Here is a 25,701-nt window from a genome sequence, read left to right on the forward strand (position 1 = left end):
CTGGAATGTGACACAAATGTATTGCCTGGATTTTGCTGACAGACTAAAATAAACCTTATCGTACATTACACTTCTCAATCACTGCAGTCAAATAATACAAATGCACCTTGAAGAAAAAGTTCTCAGAATTAAAAACTAGATTGTTGGATGGGAGAAATATGATACAACTGTGTAGTAAAGAATCCAAATTTAACCCCAAAACTGACCTAGAAAGAGACACTCAACACTTAAAACAACTTGTATTTTTATCGACTCAACTAATGCCATTCAGACCAGATCACACGCACTTTAATTAAAGGTGTCAACGCTTGAGTCTTCTGGGTCACGGAAAAAAAAAAAAAAATAGCTGATGTGGTTTTCGGTGACAATTTTAGGAAGGAGGAGCCGGGGAGAGATGTGCTGCAGCCAGATACGGCTCCAGCCTGTGCCAGGGCTATAAACAGGCTGTTATCAGGCCACCAAACGGAATAATCCTCCCAGTATCAGCGCCCGAACACATGGGGCCACACAAAGCAGCAGACAGACACCCTCTTCTAATTACACGGAAGGAGGGAGGGTGGGGGTGCAGGACCTTTCGCCCCGATGCTGCTTCTCTTTCTCTCCTCCAGTTTGAACTCCAGCCTGGCTGTCGGGAAGATGAGCTCGGTTGAAGACGCTTAGTAAAAATAAAAACAATAGACCGCTTATTTTTAATATACATATTGGAATAAAAAATAAAATTGAAATAATAAAATTATCATTATTTAATGATAATAATAACAAGTGATGAAATATATAAACCATTAAAAAAAATATATATATATAAGGAAGAAATAAATTGAAAATATCTAAACACAGTAGAATTACAATAAAAATATGCATCATTAAAATATTATTTCCATTTGAAAAAGCAACTTAATATAGCAAAAAAGACACAAATAAAATAAAATAATTACAGAACATAACTATAGAAAAATGTGTTAAATGAGAAAGTGAAGTTATTATTAATAATAATAATAATAATAATAATAATAATAAAAGTTCAACTATCCATGCTGTTGCAGCTAAATAAAAAGAAGAATCTAACTGTGTTTTATTAGATCAATTATCACATCTAACATTATCACCCCAATCTGTTCCAGACCCGTCTTGACTGCGGAGGATTTCCCACCCATCTGAAAGAAATAAATACCTCAATCTTTTATATACTGCCTACAGATTTTAAAGTCTTGTTCAATAAAGTTTAAATGTCACAGAGGTGTAATAACCAGATCATATAAATGCTGGGCTTGGAAAAGCTATGCAAAAATGACGGCGTCCCTTTTCCACGTGCGCAATAAAGTTTTATTTGGCAGAATCGGCCAATAAAAAGAGGCTTTGACGCTTGTCAATGGGGAGTAATTGGTCCGTTTTATAGGGGCAATCATATTTCTGAGAGGCTTTATTCAGACGCAGAGAGCGACAGGGATGCGAGGAGCCTTGGTGGTTCTGAAGTCATCATGAACCAGGAGAACATCTGGCTGAACGATGCCGCACTGAGAGGCTTTTTTCTTTGATGGTTTTAAATGAAACACAATAACAATATAGCAACAGAGACCATTTCGAACAGGCTGCGGTGCGAGAGTAGACCATAATAACATCCAATTTTCCTTGTCACAGGATCATCCGCCAACAACTGGAAACGCAGCCAACTGGCTTCAAATGACATTTACAGATTTATGATTACAATAATATGAGGATGAAGATTTCAAAGTAAAATCATCACTTTGACCAAATAATCGATGCTTCAGATGAAGATTTTTACGATGTTTATTTATGTGACGTCACAAAACATGAATTTATTTATTAGACACACCTTTGTTCAGGGTTTCAGCCTGAATATCTTCTTCATAAACATGTTTTATTTTGAGAAATATTTCAGCAGCCAAAACAAAGATGTCACCTCAGCAGTCACTGGCACACAGTAAGTACACAACCTAGCGAAGAGCGCTACTTTTTCCATTTTTAAATAATACTTCTAATATAATTTAACAAGATTTTTTTCTTTTATACACATGAAACATTTAAATCAAACAAAGTCGGACGTTGTGAATGTGAAGTTTTGTGTAGCATAGAGAGAAAATTACATTCACTGTTGTATTGTTTTGCAGTCAATATATACTTTCCATGGTTCATAGACATCTTTGGAAAAAATCCAATTTTAGTTTTTTTTAATGGAAAATAAATAATAATCTGCAAGGTTCGACCGATCATGTTGTGTTTCTGATAGCACCACATAACATTCATAAAGTTTGTTTTTGTCAGAAAATGTTGCATGTGCGGCTTAAAAAATCTGTTATTTATGCGTTATATATAAAGTTATTTTTGTTTGTTTATGGTATTAAACATATTTTTATTTATTCCATATTTATTTATTTTTTAGCTTCCGATTAGCCTCAGTTTCACAACCTGACTCCTGTGTGCAAAAAAGTGGATCAAGTCTCTTCAAAAGGGAGAACAGGCAGTTTTGTTTTTGTCATCAGGTCTTGGCTTGCTCTTTGATTTGATTTCACAGCTGGAGAAGCATTTGGTGAGGAAATATTTGAGCGCAGCTGTATGCCAAAGTGTCACTGTCTATCCATCCCAGCGAGAAAGGCCCAAAATAATAATCAAACACTGCTGTCTCCACGGAGCAATGGTGCCAGCGCCGCAGAAAACAGACATACGATTGCAATGAGTGTCTCCACGTCCCCCTCCTGACAGGCGACGACGGCAGAGTCGGGGTAAACGGACGGCGCTCTGCGTCGCTGCAGCCCCTAATGATCTCCCCTCTGTTTCATCGGACTGAGAAAAGCCATTACCTCCCGCCACATTACCCTGCCATCCCTCACATGCTGGATGGCTCTTCACTCCCATGAGCACCTTGCTCCAGTCATGGCTGGTAGTGCTCCTCCCGCCCCCCTCTGAAAGCCCCAGCTCTATACATCACATTTAACACTTTGACACTAACAGTCTATAATGTTTCTATTCTACAAAATCACTCTGCCAACTCCAGGATAGCGGCGCAGAGTCTGAGGAAAATAAATACCACTCTAAGCTGCTGGCAGTAAATTCTAAGGGAAAAAGAAAAGTATAAAAAGAGCCTCTTATACACTCCACCTCTTCACATCGGAGGGGTCTTCAGGCTGCCGCGGAAAAGTGGAATAATTTCTACCCGTACACATTTCAGCGGGTAGTGACAGCAACAGCTCACACTCGCCCTGGCAGATTGTTCAGTCTTATGAAGGAGCCATTCAGCCATAGATTCACTTGTTTACACTGCTCAGGAGCACTTTAGAAAAGAAACATTTCTGGATATTAAATTATTAAAATCAAAGTGGCATGAATAAATAAAGCCAGCTTGAATAAGTGATGTGACGAGACAGAGTTGAGGCAAGACCCATGAAAGTGTCTCGATGCGTCAGTCTACACGAAGAGGGCGTATGGTAAAGGTAGAAAGAAATATGAATGAGATGCGTCATGGAAGATTATTCCAGTCAACAGGAGCATCTGCGCCTCAGAGAACCAAAAAAACTTTTTTTTTTTTGATGGTACAGTAGCTTAGTTTCGTGATAAATATGTTTGTAATGACAACACAGTATGTTGCAATTCATAACTAGTACATAATAAAGTACATACATGGAATGTTTAAGTGGCAGCAGACTTTCAGCTATCAGGGTGTACGAGTGTCTTGGGGACGCCCTTCTTTAAGACAGGACACTATGTTTTTCCTCCTCTGTTTTCCATAGTAATTTCTGCGGTGATAATATGGTCCAAATTCTGTGATGCAACACGGACGGCTTTGTGTAAAGGGGATAAAAAAGCCTTGCTAAAAGACTGATGTTTGGTGTCTAAATAAATGAAATACTTTCCTTCACGCATGTGAACACAATGGTACTTAATCTTTAAGCACCATTCTAAAACCATTCATCATTCATTAAATTCTCTTACATCTACCAAAAGTTCCTAGCATTATATCCGATATTTATAGTTTTATGGTGCATTCCAGTTGAGCTTATAGGATTTCACAGTCGGAAGGTTGGAGAATCTTCAACACCCTGTGTATGCAATCCAAGATGGCTTCCCGCAAACATAAACAGGAAACGTTGATACGGCAACAGAAACAAACTTATTCCACAAATGTGTGTGTTTCCTTTTAAGCCTGCAGTTATTTTAGTTGCAAACGGAGAGTTGCTTATATCCAGGCTAGGCCCTATTCCGAGATAACTGGTACGCATTACAGCCAGTATCACTTCCAGGTGAGCGTCATGTATTGTGGGAGATGCAGTTTTTGATCTATATACTCCTTAAATTACCATAGATGCAATTGCAAGATTGCGATTTCAAGCTTTCCGGCCTGAAAAAAGCCTTGCGTTTACACTCACCAAAAACCTTGGTAACTCAACGAACAGTGTGGGTCGCCATTGATGCACACTTGAGACGTTAGCTAAATGTGCTACATCGCTGTAATAAGCATAAAAGATGTCCAACACTTCCTCTAGTGGCACTGCATTGAAAAGAATATTGTCTGCCTCAACCAACAGTTTTCAATAGCTGGTGGATCACGTGGATTTCATCTATAAATGACAAGAAAGGAACTGACGATGAAACGTTGTGTGAGACAGTAGAGGCAAAACAAAGTGGATTACTTCATGATTCGCTGGAAAAGAAACAGTTCTTATAACAACCCTGAGTAGAGCAGGAAGATTATTCCAGTGGAGAAATAACATTAAATATACAGCCAGCACCTTCTAGAATTAAAATGTGTCTCCTGTGTTTACAGTTTACTTGGTTAAAATCCAATCATTCCTTCTTCTCGGAGCATTTTTTCATGTACATAAACAAACATTTGCTCAACCTCAGAGTATTTGTTTTAATGTATCGTCAGCAAGACCGACTTTGAGAGGGCATTCATTTCAATTCACTGATTTAAACACTCTAGTTTGTCGCAGTCCTTCATCGCAGTATGTCACCAAGTCAACACGCACAATGGGCCTATTTTTCAATCTAATGGTGAGGCTTACGTGGCATTAAAGTGGGGAGGGGGCGGCTTTTGCCACTCCAACTGTAGCCCAGATTTGAAAATGAATTTGAATAATTAATTGCAAGTTAAAACAGACACAAACCCCGAGAAACAAGCGGGGGATGTGAGACGGAAGAGAGGAAAAATTGGGCCCCGAGGCCAGAAGATCTCTCATCTGAGAAACCTGTAAAAGTCTTTGAGGATGGAGTGTGTAATCTCAAGTGAATTTAATGAAACAAAGTAAAAGATAACGCCACATTTCATCACTACAGAAGGGGGTTCTTCCGTTCGCCTGCCCTTGAGGTGGCCGGAATCCGTAATTGGAGGAAGCCATCCATTTGATGTAGTTGAGGAATCACAGTTTGACCCGCATCTCAAGACGATTGATTTACGAGCTGATCTTACAACTTGAGGCCAAAACCTGCCACGGCTATTATTAGCATTCTTTTAGCCCATGCGCTGAGGGGAAGAGCAAATATGGAAGTCCAAGCTGTCAACCTTCACCTTCCTGGAGTCACACCAGTGCAGTGCAAAACATTAGCCAGCTGCAACGCCAGGCTTGTCTCTTTGTATACTTTGTTTCAGCAACAAGTATCCAATATTAATTCGAATAAACTCTGCCATCAACAAGCTCAGCAAGTTCTAGGGAAAACCGGTAGCATATTCTCAGCTAATAGAGCTATTTTTTTCTCCACATTTTAGAACTTATAGCTGACTGCACTGACCATTTTACATTGTAAACATTCAGACAAAACGTGCAAACCAGGTCATTTTTTGGGATACACTTGACTTTTGGAGTAAAACGTCAGTGATGTCATGATGTACTTCAGCTACTGAAGTGAGCCTATTTTCATATACTAAATAATACTGAAGTTCAAATAGTAATTTCTACAGATATACATATTATATCAGTATCAATTTTACTCATCTGTGTGGCCTAATTTAACACGCTCAACACACATTTTATTACCTGAGAATATAAAGTGCAATGAACCACAACATTTGTCGTGACTTGTATCCTGTATTAGTCACGCGTTTTTTTGTCACCGGCCAAATCAATATTAATATGCCAACCGTTTGTGGCATAAATGTTCCGATATAAAAAAATCCATTTGGGGCGTCAAATATGTGTCCGATTTTTCCACGTCACTCTTCCGTCTGACTCGTCCTTGGCCCATTCCTTCGCAGCGCGCTTGTCTTTATTATTTAATTAAGCCGCTACGGCCGTACATTAATAATTGAGTGTGAGTGGAAACCCGGGCCCGCCGCAGGCTCTGGTGCACAGGGCTTCCCGGTGAGGAGTGTATTAAAAATGTGTGTGTTTATGTCCCCAGGGCGTCTGTCCTGGCTGCATAAAATTGAATTGGTTATATCTAATATATCATCCCCTAAGGGTGTGGGTGGTGATGGTGGCGGTGCTGGGGGGAGGTCGGCGCGGGGGGAGAGGAGAGATGGTCGCATCCTGCCAGCAGGGAATGAGTCCAGTCTTTGAGATTCAGCGAGACGCGTGAGGCCGTGACGTTAATGTCTCTCAGAATCAAATCGATGCCTGTCCGAATTCTCAATGTGCATTGCCTTAAGCTAGAAGCACAAGACAAGCCCAGAACCAGATTAAACCCACTCCTTACTGCGGTCTTTGTTCACTTCTGGTGACTGGTGATGCATTCTCTGCATCACTGAGGATGGGAGGAGGATTTCCTACACAAACGGATTACAACCCAAACACAGCAGAGGAAATAAAAGCTGCTGGCATTCATATAGATACTAAGAGGATGAATGTAAGTGACAATGGTCTGAATGTAGACGCAGAGAAGCATCACTCATGATCCTCCTTTCACAGTGCAAATACACTCCCTGTCTTTCTGCACCTCTCTTATCTGTCTCACCACCATCCCCCACTCCACCTCCACATCCACCGGCTTTATCCAACTCTGCACCTTTAAGGCCCCCAGACTCCGATGGAATGAGCGTTTTAACACCACCATTAAGGTCAGGGCCTAAATTATTGATCTGCCACCTCTATCAGCATAACGGTCACGTAGCCAGTATCACAATCTAACCCCGCCGCCCTCGGCCAGCTCGCTGCGGCTCCCTCAATTAGAGAGAGATTCTCATTACAAAGAGAGACAGCCAGTCGAAAAGGAGAGCAAGGTAGAGGGAGGAAATGTGGAGAGAGAGGTCCATTTCAAGCGGGGTGGGGGGGAAAAAAGGGGGGACATCAGGCATTCTTTACACCCACACACTCCTTCCTCCGCCCCCACCATCTAGCTCCTCCACCCCTTGAAGTCTCCCATCATCTCCCCAGACAAGACCCAAAGATGACAGGTCTTATCCCCACCAAAATGCGGGCGATAAGGCGGCTGTAAAAAAATAATAAAAGAATAATGCATGGAGGATGAAAGAGGACGGCAGCCAGGGAGCGAAGGAGAGAGAGGCAGCGAGAGACAGGCCAGGGAAGGGGCAGCAACATAAATAAAGATGCGGCACAGTTGGGCTGGATCTTCTAATGAATTCGGAAGGTCCCGGATCAATAACATCAGCGCGCTGACGACACATCACAAATGCCAGAGGAGCTCTCGGCTGTGAGCCTCGTCTGAAGAAAAACAGGCTGTTAACAGGCGTCTTTCCTAATGGCGAGAAAAAAAAGACTCCAGAATGGTTTAGACTCGGAAATTGTCTCCTCAGATTGAGTGAAAAGTGCGTGTGACGCTGCAGCACCAAGAAGCTGGAAACAGGCTACGCGACTGGAAACGGGTTTAATGTTGATGCTGGGGCAGCGAGCATGGTATTTACAGGCTGATCGAATTTCAAATACACTTCGAATGAGCTTCACAGTTCAATATTTTGTGTTGTGAATTTGGTTTAACCCTGCATCCGGTTACGTCGGAAAGTGGAAAGCTGGTGCCGGGAATGACGTCCCATAAATTTGCGTTGTTTATTTTGGCATATTTCATTCATTCAAAACTTGTACTTCCTGTTTACATGCGAGGAAGCCATTTTGGAAGTCGGGGTGGTGAGAACTCTCCTGCCTTCCGGTGATGTGGTGAATCACATAACCGCATGTAAAACCTTAAGACTTTAGAAGGAGGATTACCAGGGAGAAGATGGGCTGGCAGAGCACCTCGTGTGACATTAGCATAACTAGCTAAACGGTACGTTAAGGATGGCGAGGCTGCACCATCATTACAAGTCACACATACCATCTCTGCTAGAGAAGCTCTGCATAAGGGTAGTGGATCAAATTGATCCCCCCTACAGTGTCGACAAGACACATAGATTTACGGCATCATTTAATTTCACTGTTATATCGACTTTTAATTTATTTCTTTGTCTGCGTGAGCATATTTATATGGTAATCTACACTTTTATTGTCCACGTTTGTTCTTTAACTTTGGTAATTTTGGCAAAGCATTTTGTGATTCATAATTCGCTTGCTAGCCAGATACATAGACCAGTGTCTAACTAGCTTAAGAACTTCAGCTACATTCGCAGTGAATTCTATACACTATTTTTTTTCACTTTATTGTTATTACATTGTTATTGAGCAACAAATTAGTGAGCAGTGGTGCCTCTAAAATATTTAAAGGATTTCATTGTTGTGGTTTAAAACAAGAAATGCCGAATTTAAACTATCACCCGCCTTGAGCTTTAAACTTGTTGATATCTGGGAATGCAAAACATATTTGAAAAGCAGCTTATATGGCAGAAATGTCTCAGGCGACGGCCCAACAAGGACATCGGGCTGCGATAATGAAAACATCATTAAAGTTTGAAGAGTTTGGGAAACTCTGGCAGCAAATAATCTCGCTCTCTGGATAAACTATGATCCTCAGTTGGAGGAGGAATTATGATACAAACTGTTTTGGCAAAGACTCAGCGAGAGGCGGATCAAAGCAGTCCTTGACTTGGCTCTCTGAAAATGCCCTCTCTCCCGTCTCGCTCATACACAATCATGGCCTAATGGCATTCCATTAACATAATTGCCAACGTAGCTAGTGTTCCGTGTCCGAGAACCATTCCCCATCTACGTGGGGAAAAAACCTGGAATATGAGAGAAAATGAAGCCAAACTGAGAGCATCGCTAAGAAAACATTGCAAGAGTTCAGGCTGGATCCTCTGCCCTCATTCCCTTTTTCAACGCTACAGCACTTTGCACGGACCCCCTGGGAAGACTCTGGCATCTCAAGGAACGTGATGCCAGAACGTGCGCGCGCGTGTTTGTATGCAGCACAGACAGTCAGAGCGGGAGCAGCCGAGCTTCCTTTACACGCTCGCGTCGGGAGGTTGGCCCGGGATGCGGCGCGTCACACCAAACACGACCTGCCAGGCGAAATGAAATTCCCATTATTTTTAATTAATCCCTAATTAAAATATATTACTCCGCAGATTCCGCAAATCTCTCTTAATATGCAAATGTGGCCAATTCAAGGATATTTACATATCATTAATTAAGGCAGGCACATTCTCTTGGTCTAATGAGCTGTGGCCCAGGTCTGCCAAGGAAAACTAAACGCCGGGCTCGGGAGTGAGTAAGTGCCGCCGCCAGGGGACGTCGACTCTGTTGAGTCACAACTAGCAAGTGTTAAGGCAACAACAACAACTCCTGCAGGCTGGAAGGAAAAACCACCCTGAAACACTTAAACATCATTAAGGACTGTTGTGGAAATCAGCCTTGTACTTCGCTCCGGCAGGTGGTGTTTTTCTAATTATTCCTCAGGCCGAAAGGAGGATGTGACAGCGCAGCGAGGTATTTATAGCCTGCGACCAACACGCCTGCTTTTCCAACTGTCAAAATGTTTTCCAATGAACTTAAGCAACCGTAACTCATGAAACATGCATGATAAAGGGACGGTCACCTTTAATGTCTTCGTAAACCGATTTGGATTTTTAATAGTTTTCACATGCTTTTTTCAAGGCTAAACGGATGAAGTATGGCATCTTTAAATGCACAAGTGAAGCTTCCTGTTTCGGCGGAGGACACCTTGGAGGGTTTGGCATTACCTTAGGGCAATCGCGTCATCACTTAGGAAAGCACGAGAGCATAAAGAGAAACACAAAACTCAAGGTGCCTTCCGCCTGTTTACTACTGCATGCGCCCTTCATAGCGGATCAACCATATTTGTACCCTTGTCTGTTCATTGGATTAAAGAAACTAACATCAAAGGTCTGTAATTCCAAAATGAAGGCTCAAAACACATGTTCCAGTGGGACAGAATTACTAGAATGTCTTTCTGCACTTGTCTGTTCCCTTCAGGCTGGGGATGCTCAATACAAAGATGGCAAGTACATCACAATGGGGGTGCGTTGTGAAAGATGAAAAAAACAACGTAACTGCCTCCCCTAACTTTGAAGATATTTGACGATAGAGTCAAGAGTACAGCCACATGGTTACTGTGTTTTTTAAGTTTCACAGCAACTTGTACTCCGGTGCGACTCAAAATTTTTACCCATGCAACCAAGAAGCAAACATTGCATTATGCCCGTGATGCGCCCAACCACCGATCAAGAATGTCGTACTCCCAGCCAGAAATCTCGTGGGATTAAGAGTCACAACAACCGAAAACACAACGATTACGGTGTTTGGGGTGTTTTTAAGCGGATAAAAACATTGTATTTTTACTGTCATCAGTGCAATAGTGGTAGAAAGTGAACTATTAATGGCAACACAGAAAACTATCGGAGCCACATTTAGGCCCCGAGCCTTGAGTTTTACACACCAGCTTTTCAAAATGAATGACATATCATTCACAGCAGAGCAAAGCACTGCTGCTAGTGATGTATCCTCCCACTAAAGGGAACATGTCAAGTGCATCCAAGCAGTTTTGCATAGTTGCGACACACACCAGTTGCGACTGTGCGCCTTTAGCATCCGATTTGGAGAGGAGTGGAGAAATGAGGGGTGGATGTAGCTTGTTCTCCTCTTTTCCAGCTGCTCTAATTTGACACCTTGAGCACCAGAGGGGGTCGGGTTAACTAGGTGGGGGAGTGCAAAGACACAGCGGAATTCATTAAGAATAGCAACCCTCTTCTCCCCTCAACCTCCCTCCGTTGCTAATGACATCAGAGGTTAACGGACCACGAGGAGCGAAGGAGGGGTGGAAGAGAGGGGGAGACGGCGGGAGCGGCTGTATGAAGTGAGAAGAGTGTATTCATATTGTGTAGTTTGAATGCGTGCTTTGTGCTACTTTCGGCTCATTGACGGTACAGTATCAAGTAAAACGCTGGGCTACTGGTATTAAATAAGAACGGCATGGTTGCATCCAAAGCTGCAGCTCTACACTGAGTCCCATAAAGACACACGATCCCCTCGCAGCTGTCACAGATACAACACAATACAGTCATAATGTTGAGTTTTTTAGTTTCCATTCCATTAGTTTACATTAGCAGGGTTCATAACCTTTCCATGCTCAAAATCACGTCACATAAAGTCACATAAATTTCAATCACATGACACCAGTGAGGTCAGACCACAGAGTCATATGTCCTGAAGCAAAGTGACTACAGCAACATGTTTGGTACCATGAATGGAGCTGGCATTTTCAAGCCATAAAAAAAAAAAGATCAAGTAGTTTTACTTTATTTTTTTCACAGCTTTTTTGGAGCGCACCCCTAAAATATTCACATGAAATGAAGGCTTTCAGAAATTGCCATTTTTCCAGTGACAGTCCTAAAGCGCTATGATGACACACCAACAGCTGAGCACAGGCCCATAAAACACCCATTTATTCCCGACTCTCTGCCTTGGATGGACTGCAATCAGACCTTTTTCAAAATTGTGATTACAACATACTGGCACGGTAATCTGAGGCTGAGGAATTGGTTGGCTAATGGCCGTTTCACATCAGCCTTCCATAGGGACCTTTCAGACAGGTAAAGTGGCAGTTGCAAGATATTGAAATGGCCTCCGCCGCCTGGCGCACACACACGCACACACACGAAAAAATCTTTAAAGAAAGTATTAAAAACATATTTTCTTCCCTGGAAAGTAGCAGGTGGGAGATGAGCGGCTTTGCAGTCACTTAAAACATCAAACGCCTTGCTTTTCCTTCACAGCCACTCTGAAGATAGCGCTGGAGTTATAAGGGAAAATGATTGAGGGGCACAAAAAGTGCTTCTAAGCTGAGCTAAAATCCTCTCTGAAATGGTGTCCCGAGACCTTTCAAATGCTCATTTCCATTTATCTGCCGGTGACATTTTTCATGACGTACTCTCTGGCAAACTACGTGACTCGTAAATCCAATTGAAGCCTATTATGGGAGAACTTTTAAAGCTATCCTTCATTAATGTTAATGGGTTTTTTTAGTGGAGGCCAGTGCTGGTTAGGACTACATGGCTGCTTTCCCAAGCTTGTTTAACAGGCTCCAGACAGAGATGGATGCATCCAGCAGTCCGATAGGCTCTCGGAGCCATCTATCACCCGCAGGACCCACCCACGAAGCTGGCGGTCCATAGCGAAAAGGGCAAGAAGGAAAGCTGTTGATTGACAGCTCTATGTGTGAGGTAGCCAGTCAGACAGTAGAGTGGAGATCTGCTATGTGTTTCCAGCCCCAAATCTGGAAATGAGTTGTAGAAGAAGGGAACAGGAGAATCGATCAACATGCCGACATACGAGATAAATGAGAGAATCAAGTCCGCACAAAACCGCCGCTAATGCTGCTGAGTAGGTACAAAACTACTCAGGCAAATGAACGTAAACAGCAAATGGAGAGCTTTGTTAAGGAATACACAGATATTATGGTAAAGATTATGACCCTGACACCTCCAGACTCACGAATTAGCACAATGAACGGCCACGTCCGGGAAGTGCGGCGGGAGCGTGCAATAAAACACCCACAGCAGATGAAGACAAAAATGCAGCCGATAAACATTCGAATGGTAGCAAGCGGCGAAAGCCGCATGCTGTTCTTGGACACAAAAAGGGAACATGGTGAAGGTGGTGGGGAATGGGAGGGGGGCAGAGGGATGCTTCAGAAGAGACACACTAAATTTGGACAGTAAGTAGTATCACCCCGTCGGCGCGGTACACCGCACATTCGCAACGCCCCATTTAACTGCACACGGCGCTTCCCTCTACTGGCTTCATTTGCATACTTCAGCGGCGCTCTGACGGATGAAGACGGATGGAGCGAAATCAGCCTCAGTGAAACAACTGTTTTATCAAGGTTAAACTATCCAAGAAGCTCTTAACCCCCGTGCCTTTATCACGCTAGCACTCTCCCAATATCAATCTATCAATATGATCTTGTCGGGAGAGTTGGGGCGGGAGGGGATGCGGCGTCTCTTCATAAACTCAAGTAATAAGAATTTAATGTTTTTATGGAAGGAGGCTGCTAAACACGGTGCTCAGGGACACTTCTAATAAAGCACAGCTCATGGATGCGTTCACTCACGGTAGCCTTGGTCGGATAGTGCCAACTGGTGGGCAACCAGGACCCTGGACCAGATGGAGAGATTTCATTCTGGCTTAGGAGGAAACTCCTCACCAGGACATAAAACCTTCATGCTCAGAACAAAAAGATGCCAAATAGTTCTTTTTGCATGAAATTCACATACATTTTTACAACAAATATTTAGGCCAAACACTGGGGATGCAGCAGATTTGGAGCAATAAAAGGTCTGCGTGATTCATGCAACGTGTTTCAGGCAACATTTGTAGCATCAGATGCTATAGCTCACATATCGGTACTCCACCACGGCAGGTTAACCAATCAGAGTCCAGATTTTACAGTGACTTATGCAAAGGTAAATAAATCCTCAGGACGAAAAAGTGACACGGAACACGACACGAAACCTGAGACTAAAGTGACCGTTGCGGTCGCTGGAATCCACGACTCAACGGGCTAATAGGCACGTACGAAGAATATGATGGCCCTGGGGATGGTGGCGCCCAAATCTTTTTTACTTTTAATACACTTCCAAAGTAAAATAAGGTGCGACTATAGACAAGACGCGTTTAGAGATTCCAATTGTGACACACTGCCACCGCTTAAATGAGAGTCTTCAGGATAGTGAACTCATTGGTAAAGAAAGCTCATGTCATAAAACATATACAAACTAGGTGAAAACATCATAACTTAATAATAAGTAAATGACACGATTGAAACTGTGGAAGAAACCGTGGCATTGTCAGGTTGAAGTTGAAGTTGCACTGCTTATTGTAAGCTAGTTCGTTGATATCAAATAATAATATGTTTAACTGTTAGACTGGATTAAGCGTCACCTTCGACGCTCAGCAGAGAGAAGGACGTTGTTTCGGACAGATGCTTCCTAAGCATTCCATTCCATCATAAAGTCCTTTTTGAGCCTCCATGTACTCCGTACTCCGTTTTCACTAATTTCCCTAAAAAAATCTGTTCATAATTCAGGAGAATATCAGGGAAATACTTGCATCAACAGAACCAAAACACTTCTCCAAAAGCACTTTCCTCATTGTTGAGAAAACAAAATAAAATGCAAATCTATTGAAATCCGAAAGCTCCTTTTCTTCATCGCGCCAACATATTGTCTCTCCTCCTCAAATTAAGGCCAGTAAACAAATGAGCACAGAAACATTCAATTAGCCGCTCTAAACGTTTGTTCACAAAGACAGTTTTTCCTGCTAAGAAATGGCTCGGTAATAAACAAGCATGAGTATATAAGTTGCTGATTATGCTGAAGTGGGGGGGGGAAAAAAGCAAAGAAAATGGCAGCAATTAACATAATTTCAGTGGGAGTTAACTGTCCAGAACTAACACCGCCAAAGGCAAGCTGGCAGACAGAAGGCGAAGAGCTTACACGTCGTGGATGTGAGATATCTACAGTAGAGTGAAGCAGCGCCACAACTACATTAATCCTTGTTGATGTTGTGAAGAGAGCGAATGCTGTTCACACATTTAACCTTGTTATAAGATATTTTAGCTCACTTGTAGTTTTGTCAAGTGGGGGATTAAAAAATAGGACGATTTTATTTCTCCCTGGACTGAAACACTTTTACCAATAACAGTTCAAAAACTGTTGCTGTTCAGGACGACACTTGTTAAACTTAGGGCCATGGGGCCAAAGTCAGTTGGTGAATCCATTTTATATGGCCAGTGAACGCAGACAAAAACTACATTGATATTTTGACTTACGGTCATTACAGTGTTCAAGTATTCACAGGCTTCTTTCTAGCATGCTGAGATCATAAATTATTCTGAAAACGTAAAAGATATAGAAGGAAATTCTAAGCATTGCATCGATATTGAGCTTGACATGAATATCGCGGTATGATTTTTTTATCCCGTATTCTTCGGTCCTAGTGTTTTCCATTTCTATCTTCAGCGGCTCCAACTGGGGGCGTGACTGACGCCATACGCTAAAAACAAATTCTGGCGATTCTCAGGTTATCAAGTGACTGATATTGCTTTCTGTTTCCACCTTAATTTCCCGTTACAGGGGAGACAATACATAAATATTCTGTGACCTGGATTGGGTCAAACATTTTGGGAAAGTTTTGACTGAGTTTAGAAGCAGAGAAATGTCCCCAAAAAATTAAATTACTATCACAAGCCTTGATTCCAAATGATCAAGAAACATTAGGTCTTGTTGTTGAAAGTTGTTGTTGACATATGAGCCCGGTTCAAGCTGGAAATTGCAGTCACTTTAGTGCTCATTTTAGTTTTATACAACTTTCTTTCTGATTAGATTAAGGGACTAAATAACTAAGTTCTGTGTCGCACGAACACGAAAACAAATCTGCTGTGCATATTTTTATTTCAGTGCAGTGACCCATTTGCTAGAGAGCAAACAATTCCAAATCATATTATGGCTCATTTGAAATTCCTTCTCAGGGCTCTCTTGTAACCACAAAGTGCTGACACCACTCCGGGGGCTGATTTGAGGGCCCTTATCTGCGATAGCGTGTGTGTTTGCACTGCCAGGTTTCCAGGCCAAGAGCTGGCCTCTGCTCCTGGTGCTCTCGCCTCGCTGTGCTAAATGCTACCTGTGGTGTCACATCTGCCAGAGGAAGTGATCCAAAACTGCTGGGCCTCGCTGAACCAGCCGCAGCGTTCCCTGGAGAGCGCTTGTTTGCCTGTTTCAATCCCTCGGAAACACAACTTGACACTGGGATAGTAGACACCTACTTGCTAAAGATTGCCAGCGTGAGGCTGTTTGATTGCGCAGCCACACAAAAACAACTCTTTGTGCGGCTAAATTTATCATCTCTCGCCTCCTCTCTCTGGTTCCTCTCTCCTCGCTGTGTGCCTTCTTCTTTGTCTGCCTCCAGTAAAGGTAGCGAGGTGAGCCATGCTCATCTGTGGCCCCTTTGTCTTTTACAGCAACAGAAAGGTTGATTAACATAAATTAGAATAGCTCACAGAGAGACTACCTCGCCGCTGCGCGTTACCCACGGCAACCTCCATCCACCTGATCGTATCAGTGCGAGCGAGGGTGAGACGGCGGCACACTCCCCTGCATCTAAATGTGGAAGTATCTGAAACCAGGGAGACACATCCACACCCATCTCTCCTCTATACTGATTAAAATAAATGGTGCTATCTGCACTGCATGACTCACTACACCACGGCATTACTATCAGTAATTGAAACATCCCATCACTACCGAGCCATCACCCCCTCTCTTCTCTTTCCCTTCTGGATCGGTGGCGGCAGATTGAAAACCCTGCGGAATATAGGAAGTCATACAGGATATGAGTTTATCAGGGGGTGACAAACATTACATGTGTAGGGCTTGTCTCGGTGAAAAGTTGTGCGCGGCAGCTCGGCATGTCCTGGGAGAGTCGGGTAACCTCATTGATCGGTGTTGATTCCATCTGGGCAGCGAGCAGCGACTGACAGAGGATCTAAGCCGCAGCGAAAGGCAACCATTAATCTTGGTCCTGTTTAAGCAGCGCGTATTAATTTGTGTCATTTTTACTAAGTCAGCCAGAGAAGAGAGCTTGCCATTTAATGTTTGACTGTTCATCGAAGTCGGAGGGTTCCTTTGTACGTCCTCAGCACGCTGCCAACTCGCCACTTACGCCGGAGTGGCCAGAGAAATGAGATCCCACACCTCAAATTAAAGGTTAGCAACTCCCAGATATATCTAGCCAGTCCATTAAAGCAAGAAGACAGCCTCATAGTCATAGTCAAGGAAATGAGGACAAACAGCAGAGGCGCTAAATAGACCGGACTACATGTTAAGATCAGCCTTGTATACCTGTGAGCTAGGTGTGTAGCGAATACCTAGGATGGAGTGAAGTTAAGATACTCTTATATTGTAATTTTCAGAATGTCAGGATATGAAACAAGTTTCTAGACAAGTAGCTAAGTAGCTGCATGCTAGCAGCATGATCGATACCTGTCAACTTATACGTTTTCCCAGTATTCTAAGTTTTTTTTTACAATTTCAAATCATGTACGCCGTATAACCACTGTTATACGGGGAAAAATAAATTAGAACAACAGTAAAAAAATTCCCACTGACGTTTCACGCCAGGCCGATATTGACTCGGCAAATTCAGATCCAAAACGCATCGTCTCGTCTCGCTGGTTGAAGCGACGGTTGGCGCTAGCAAATGTTATCCTCAATCGCACATTTATTTTTCTCGTTGTTTTCGCCTTTGACGATAGGAGTGTTGTGTGCCGCAGTGCAACGCGCATCCGTTGTGTTGCAAGAGGAACCATTCAGAGAAAAATCATAGAAGTAAGCATGGAAGATCGGGAATTACCACCTAGTAAGAAGAGAAGCATACAAGGAAGAATTATTTATTTTAAAACATGCTGCACGTGGTAAACGTAATCCAAGCTTTTAATAAGAGCTTTTTTATATGTTATCTCTGTTATCATTTTCCAATACATTGTCTGTCTGGCTGTCATGTAAACAGTAATAATAAAATATTAAAATGCGCCGCGATTGTGTTTGTAAGGTTTCTTTTCAATTTATAAGGGGAATTGCATTGCTTTATAAGGGGAGTTATTGACAGAGGTTGACAGGTATGATGATGCTACCCAGAGTCAGGTGGACATTAAAACTGAAGTTAAAACAGAAACAAAACATTAAAACAGTGAAGTTTAACAGCTATGTTTGGGGCCCTATTGCACATTTCTCCTCAGTAATCCAATATCATATACTAAGAAAGTAGCATCAAAATAAAAATATTAAAATATAGTTGGGAAGATGCACGCATTCAAAGTGTCCACAATGGCCGACAGTTTAAGAACAACAAAGCTAAATTAACAGTATTTGCAGCACTAGAAATTCATTTGTATGTTTTTGTTCTGGACTCAAACTCAGCGTTTCACGATAAGGAATCAGCGGATGAAGGCGTTAGTCATTCTCTCTTTCTTTTCAACACGTAAACACAAGTTATTTTTATTTACTGTTGGATATATTTATGAAATTTGTGTTAGGACAGACAATGTTGACCAATGAGCCATGCTTGCGACAGTTAGCTCACACTTTTGACATTTGAATCCGGGGTGAACAATCACAAAGCCTGCAAAGTACTAGGTAATGTTCGCAGTAAAACGTAAAAAAAATCATTTGTGAAATTAATATTTGTCATTGACATTAAAAAAAATGTGATTAACTAACCTTATTGGGCGTTTGTTGCGAACGCTAGCATGTTTCTGCTTGACCATCTGGCTGCTCTAGTGTACTTACAGCCCCAAAACATACATTTAATTGCATTAGGTGAAAGAAAGGACGGGCAGCCTATCAAAGAGGAGCAACCACAGCTGATCCGCCTGTAATGCAATGCTACGTATGTGGAGAGCATGTCGCTAAACTAATTTAAACACCAAGCCGGACCTTCATGACCAGCTAATAAGATCTCTAAGTGTTTCAGCCCCAACAATATGAGGATTTACAGGTCCAACAACGTGAGTAAATTCCATGATAGCCAGGAAAATCCAATCAGGCGGCACCAATAAGAAAAACAATGGCCGGCGCAATTGCAACTGCAATAATGCCGCTCAAGCTGTTCTTTTTTTCAGACACTAAAAGCCGCTCCAGAGACGAACATCTGATAAAAAAGAAACTCCACTCCGACGTGGAGCGAATTTCCTCTCTAAAGCAATTTTATATTCGATAAGTAGGAAGGCATTCTTAGTGTAATGGATCTGAATATGATCTCTGTCAGAGGGCTAAGAACACAGTGGCGTATAAAAGGCCAGAGCAGCATCAGATAACCACATAAAGAAGCGCCGGAAACAAGCTAAAGATAGCGGCGTGATGTATTTATACGTCTGTTGAGTTGGTGAGCTGATGGAGACGCGCTACATGAATGAGGAAATGCTACAGTTGAAAAGCACAGTAGCCGCTTCTCTCCCACGCACACACCCAAATACACACCGGGCTAGCGTCAGGTTGTGACCGTCCTGCAGCCAGATCTGTTATCACGGCTAATTACAACTCCCACCTCAGATATACAGGGCCGTAATTAGCCTCTTAAAACATGATTAACACGTCTCAATTAATCCAGTCAACATTTGCATAATATATTAGCCGTCCTAATTGCGCGCGAGCTCACGCCGGTGGACAGTGAACACACTTCCCAAAGTGAATACACACATCAGATCCAGATATAAACACTGACTTCTTTACAAACAGAGTAGCCACATTTTCTCCGGCAAACTTTGCCCTCGCTCGGAGGTTATTTATCTCGGGTTATTTACGAGGGGACAGACAGACAGGGTCCCTTTCAGCCGTATTTCCGTGGAAACTGAAACATGGGGGGATAAACTGCTGCTTCTGCACTTCCAAGCGGGATGCTGATATACAGTCTCCCTGCTAGCGCAAGGAAACCAAGGACATAGCCATTAGTTTCAGGACAGCGCCACATTGGAGACTAATGCTTCCATCTGTCACTGGAGATGAGAGGAGAGTAACAAAGAGAGGCAACACTAACCTCTGAACTCATCATGGACAGCCGTGTCAATTAAACACTGAAAAACAGCAGCGCTGGGAGCTATAGTGACCAGTCCATGCCGACTTCATGGTGGCTCCGCGACTAGCTCCATCACTGAGAGGTTTCTGAGCGAACAACTGGAATCATCATTTATCTTTGGTGTCACACTTTGCAAACCATCTCCAGCCAAACACTTCCATGCCGACTGTGAGCAAAGGCTGAAAGGGAAGCATTGGACACACGCTGCTTCTGTACACCATAGAAAGTCTCAATTACAAAGATGCTCCAGCAATAGCTTCAGTTATTAAGTTAAATAATTATTTATAAAAAAGATTAAATTGTGATGAACAAGCACATGATTGTCAAACACTCCAAGTTCTGCTGCAATAATTGCTTATGTCTGCTTCGAGTTATTTTTAAATGTTGTATTTTTCCCCTGTCTTCAGTGGAACTCTGAACAAGCCGGTTCTTGTCTTTTAAAATCCAGCATCTACAGGTTAAATTAATGGCAGTTTGAAAAGCAAACTTGCAAAACAGATTCACCGTGATATTAAAAAGTCAGACATCAAAATAACACCCTTGTTTTCCATTATAAAATCCTTGAATAAAACCATTGATTTTCCCCGACATATTGCCTGGCAAGGATCACATGAAGTCTGGAGTCAACTTGGGGCAGGAACACTCAGAGAGCCATCAATTGACCTCTGTATATTTTTGGCCAGTGAGAGGCAACAAGACCGTCAGGAGGAAATGAAGGCAAGTATTACTTTTGTTTCACTATATTTATTCCTGGGCTTTTTATATCAACAGAATGCAAATCAAATGAACAGATAAAACATGATATACTACTAGATAAAGTATTTTTAATAATATAAATCCTTAGTTTTTTAATCCTAACTTCATATTTCAGAAACTAATGACCTTCACAGAAATACTCAGTATGGATGGATTCAGTTGCATGTGTATTGGCGTGAGTCTGCTGTTGCAGGGCGATGAGGGTGTATTGAGGATGAGACAAGGACGAGACGTCATGAGCAGTGTGTGTCCTAATGTGTGTGTGCGATTCTAATTAGCAGAGCAGGCTTTGCAACGCAGCCGTTAGTGAGATCAACTGATTCAGCAGGTCTCCAGCTTTGATAAGTTCAAGCGGTCTAATGCATTTATCCGTCTGATCACATTAGTCATGCAGGAGTTCTGCATCTGACCCCGGCTTCCATGGAGGTAATGCGAGGCTGCCAACACCACCGTGCCTGGTCCTCGCTCCGAGAGAGGAAGAGGGAGCTAACAAGAGCGAGAGTTGGACTGAAATCTGACACCCAGAAACACCGACTTGGTGTCTGGATTCTTTTACTTAGTCAACCTGTACGTGCCAGATCACTTGGCTGTAATGGTTCCACACAAACAAAGACGCTCTCCTCGCAGGATGTGAGGCAAGAACAGGAAAACAATTTCTAAGTGCTCTCAGGAACTACAGAAACAATGATGACAGTTTTAAAAAAAGACAGAAGGGGCCGGCGGTCGGGAGTGGGGGGGGGTGCGCTTGCAGGAGCGCTTTATGAAATCTAACACTGTTGGCAAAAAGGAGCGTCCGTGCCGCGAGTGGTAACACAAGCTTCCCTGGCTGCAGCTGTAGGAGTCGGCGTGCAAACCCGAGCTTGTTTAAGCTTGCTAAATACCCTCGCAGCGTGACACCCGCTCGACCCTGGCACAAATATACGGCTCAAGAGGTGGGGTGGGGTCAACAGTGAAGGCCTGCTCTCCCGCCGTGTCACTCAGCTGTTTGGGGTGGACACCTCACTGCTGGGATGACTCGTAATGCTGCTGTCAACACTCCTCTAGTTCAACGCAACAACTACACGTAGGTGTGTGGCAGGTGTGTTGCTTATCTGAGGTAGCAAAGCATCTTATGTGATCTCAGTTAACTACTGTATTTTGTACTAGGCAACACACGTTTAGTGTTAATGACTGCTGCAGTGCATCATGGTATTGTTAGTGCCACCAGTGAAAGCACTTTTTATGAACAGGTCTTTAACATTGGAGCAGTGAAATCATGTAGTTTATGTCTGTTTCTCGGTCTTGTCTTTGGGAATGTGTGACTGGCTCTGACAGGTTTTAGAGCATGGCATTTAAAAGGTCAAAATTTTAAGGAGTGAGACATCTGGTTTCACTGCCTATCTCAGTTTTGATTGTTGAGACTTCCTGTATTTCTTCAGTGCACGATGCTATAATGAAATTTTGCATTTTTTTTGTAAAAAAATATTAAACCTTTCATAGGGTAGCTGCTTAAATGAATAAACATTACACAAGCATTACATGATTGGGGTAGGGGAGAAAAAAATATCAATACACTCATAAACAATACCAGATACTTATGTGATACTGTACACTATTTTTGCTGAAATATCACAATACTTAAGTGTGTGATATTGTCTTGACATTGATATTTAGACACTTAGATATTCTGCCGTATTTGTGACATATTTAATGCATTTTCTTTTTGCACACTTTTGTTGATAACCTTGTGTTCATGCACATGATATTGTACTTCATTGTCTGATTTTCCCCCTTAAAATAATGATTCATATTGCAATATATTGCTGAACTTACAGTATTGTATCACATCGCATCACCACTCCTGTATCGGAATACGTATCACAAGATACTAGCCAATACACAGACCCATTTAGGTGTAAATGTTCTGAAGCTTGGAAGCAAGTTTCGCATGTTTGGCTGTCAGAACTTATTAATCCACTAAAAAAAAAAAAAAAGAACTCAAGAGCAACCACTCATCCACCATCTTTCACCGGCTCTTCTTTCCCAAAGATGCTCTGCGACTGCAACAATGTGAGAAGCAAAAGAGGAGCTGACTCTTTCTAAAGAATATAAAAAAGACCTGACAAATTACAGGCTGTACTCGGCTGCCATACACTGCACTCAGCACATTTGGCTGTAAATGCCAGGGTGAAGCTTTGACTCATTTTCTCTGTCACTGCAGTGAAAGGATTTTTCAGATTCGCCTGCACAAACCTCCCTTAGGTGGAAGTCGAGCCGCCCCACAACTCCTAATATACACAGGAAACAGTCAATAGCCGATACCTGCTGGCTAGTTCAAACCATGTGAGAACCTTAAAAAAGCAACTAGTGCGGCTATATATATATATACACACACACTTTTTGTCATTCATACGTCACATTTTTGGGTGCAGCTTGCCATCATATTCTATTCAGGCTTCTAACTCTCCACTACCATCCTGCTGTCTGATTTGACACCTTCAAGGAAACCATCTCGCTTGAGGATTTACTTTGGCCATATATTTTTAATTCAACCTGCCCAATAATAAAACTATAACTAGGTGCTTGCTGGTGTGCTTTACGTTAAAAAAATGATTTACTTATGGAAAATAAAACAAACAGTAGTGAAATACAATCGCTTCCAAACATGGACTCAAAGAGGGGAAGAGAATTCGCAGACCGGGGGACCGCTCCTCTGAGCAGATCTGGTTGCCAAGAATGGTGGGAAGAGAGGAGAGGCAGGGGGAAAAGCCAGGAAAAGGTCCAAAGCACTTTGTTCTTCATTTTGGAAACGAACTCCAGTTGAACCCAAAGAGACGCCAGACAGTTTACAAAAAGCCAGGCATTACTCTCTCACTTTTCCAAGCCTGCAATTTAAAATAGGGCCCCAATCTACTTGAGCTTCCCCTTTAAAACAAGCACTGCTTAACCTTTTGAGATCTGTCTGTTCCCACTCCTTGTTTTGGGAAAAGCCCAAGCCACTCTGACTCATAAAAAGGAAAGGTCAGTGAATAGCAGTTCGTGTTACATTTAGAAAAATGGTTATGTCTCTATAGTGGCCCCTGTATTTATTTTCAGCTGTCGACATGCCTGTGAAAGCACCACCAGCATAGTGACAAGTCTCTTTGCTTCAAAGTTGTCTTAGCAGATAAGGTCCTCTCCAGTGTTTTGTTCCGTTTCCTGCCTTGAAAAGCCGCCTGTTAAACAGCCACGTCCCTCAAGAGAATAATCACAGGCTTTCATCATGTGAGCCGCTCTTCGTTTAATCTGCTGCTAAGTGACTAATAATTCACACATTCCTTTTCATGACTTTGACCCTTGTAGCAAACATAAACAGAAAATCCCTCCGACCTGCCCCTGCATGTAAAACAGCTCACTTAGCAAACACTGACACACTCGCCAAAGCTGACAGAGAGCAGTGAGAAAGCCCAGCCCAGGAACAGACACAAACGTCGCTCCGAAAACACTCCATTTGACAGAGAACACATGAGCGGAGTGTGGATCTGGGCGATCGCACATTATTACACGCATTTAACGGCGAATTGGCCGATAACAGAAATGGTCGTGAAAATGTCTGAAAAAGTGTGACATGGCACATGGTGAGATGGAGCACACAATAATGCTCTTATCAGTGCTTTGAGAAAACTCACCTGTTTTCTCTTTTATTTCACACAAAACGTTGAAAAGGGCAGGTTTCATTCTGTGGCAGTTCAGTGCATGTTTCCTAAAAAATACAAAAATGAAATAATAATGATTACGAATGAATCAAAACATAAATCAGTCCTTTTAAACTTGCAACAGTGACACAAGTTTCAGAGTACTGAAAAACAACATAGTGGTCCCATGTGTAGTAATGACGCAGTAATAACTTAAGATAACCCTAAATCACTTTGTTTTGCAGGTGAAATATTCTCAGACACAAATATGCAATGGAGTGAGCTGAATAAATGAATTTAGACTGGCAAAATAGCATGTAACTGCGATGAGGTGGTTTGAATTGAACTTGTTATTGATTAAAATTAGCGGGGTTATTGATAAAATATTAAAATATGAGAGCATCACTGGAACTTCTGACTTTTCATAGCTCCTTGGTTATTAAAATATTTCCAAAATACTTTGGAATGTCATGTTTTTTCGAAGGTGTTTGGTCTCACCTCGCCTGTGCTTCGTCCAAGCTTTGGTCTGTGATGGTCATGATTTGCTGTAATATGTCTCCGATGTCCTGCTTCCTTCCCTCTCCGTCCGTCCCCGCCGTGCCATCCTGCATATGCTGCGCCAGGCCGGGGTGTCCGGCCATGCCTACCCCGTGGGAGTGCATCAACCGCGGCTGCTCGTCCATCCCTGACCACGGTCCCCGCTGCCTCGCCTCCAACTTTCAAATCTTCCAGGGGGGGGGGGCGGAAAAAAAAGCTCCAAAATATCCTCGGAAATTCCTCCGGATCGAGTCCGACGCGCCTCCCTTTTCCCCTCTTCTGGGTTCAGGAGGAGGAGGACTCTTTCTCTCCGGTTCTCCAGCTGGTTCGGGATGAAATCTGATCTGAATCGCTGCTTTTGGCTCTGGCCACTCCTGCACCTCTACTGTAGCGGAGGAGAGACACGCGGGATTCAAAATCTAATCGGATTAAAAGTACTTCTCCTGCCAGAGGAGGGAAAAGATCTGAACGCGCCAAAATCTGCCCCCCGAAAAAAGACGCTCCAGTCGGAGACAAGTTGCCTTTATGGAGGCTGTGGCTTGAAAGTAGCCACCAACTGTTATTGTTTCGCTTATGTCTGGTAACTGACTCATAATCCGTGTGGATGGAAGAGCCTCCGCCCATCGAGCCACGATTGGAGAAGACGCGGCGTTCAAGTCCCACCTCGAGCTTCTGCTCACACGTCAATCTTCCCGGTGGAAGGTGGGACATCGTCATAAACATAAAGAGATGTGAGCTCGGTGATGGATAGAGAGTGAATATGTAGCCTAATAAATAACCGTGAGTGGCAGTGGAGCTCTGACCCAGCAGGACACTGCAAGAGGCGC

General features: G+C 42.8%; 1 protein-coding gene across 4 annotated transcripts in view; it reads right to left on the minus strand.

Annotated features, from left to right (window-relative positions):
- The window catches only part of pbx1a (pre-B-cell leukemia homeobox 1a), a 52,466-nt gene extending 26,991 nt beyond the window's left edge, over nt 1-25,475 (minus strand). For 2 of the 4 annotated variants that reach the window (XM_053882447.1, XM_053882445.1), the window contains exons 1-2: nt 24,836-25,473; nt 24,332-24,405 (exon numbers count right to left, since the gene is read on the minus strand). In XM_053882447.1, the coding sequence (XP_053738422.1) occupies nt 24,332-24,405; nt 24,836-25,020 (259 nt within the window). In that variant the 5' untranslated portion in view covers nt 25,021-25,473. Of the gene's footprint in view, nt 1-24,331; nt 24,406-24,835 lie in introns of all 4 variants that reach the window. The other 2 variants (XR_008416343.1, XM_053882444.1) reach the window with 2 other exon arrangements.
- Nucleotides 25,476-25,701: the final 226 nt, after the last annotated feature.

This window comes from Synchiropus splendidus, chromosome 13, assembly GCF_027744825.2.
Source record: "Synchiropus splendidus isolate RoL2022-P1 chromosome 13, RoL_Sspl_1.0, whole genome shotgun sequence".
Classification (NCBI taxonomy): domain Eukaryota; kingdom Metazoa; phylum Chordata; class Actinopteri; order Syngnathiformes; family Callionymidae; genus Synchiropus; species Synchiropus splendidus.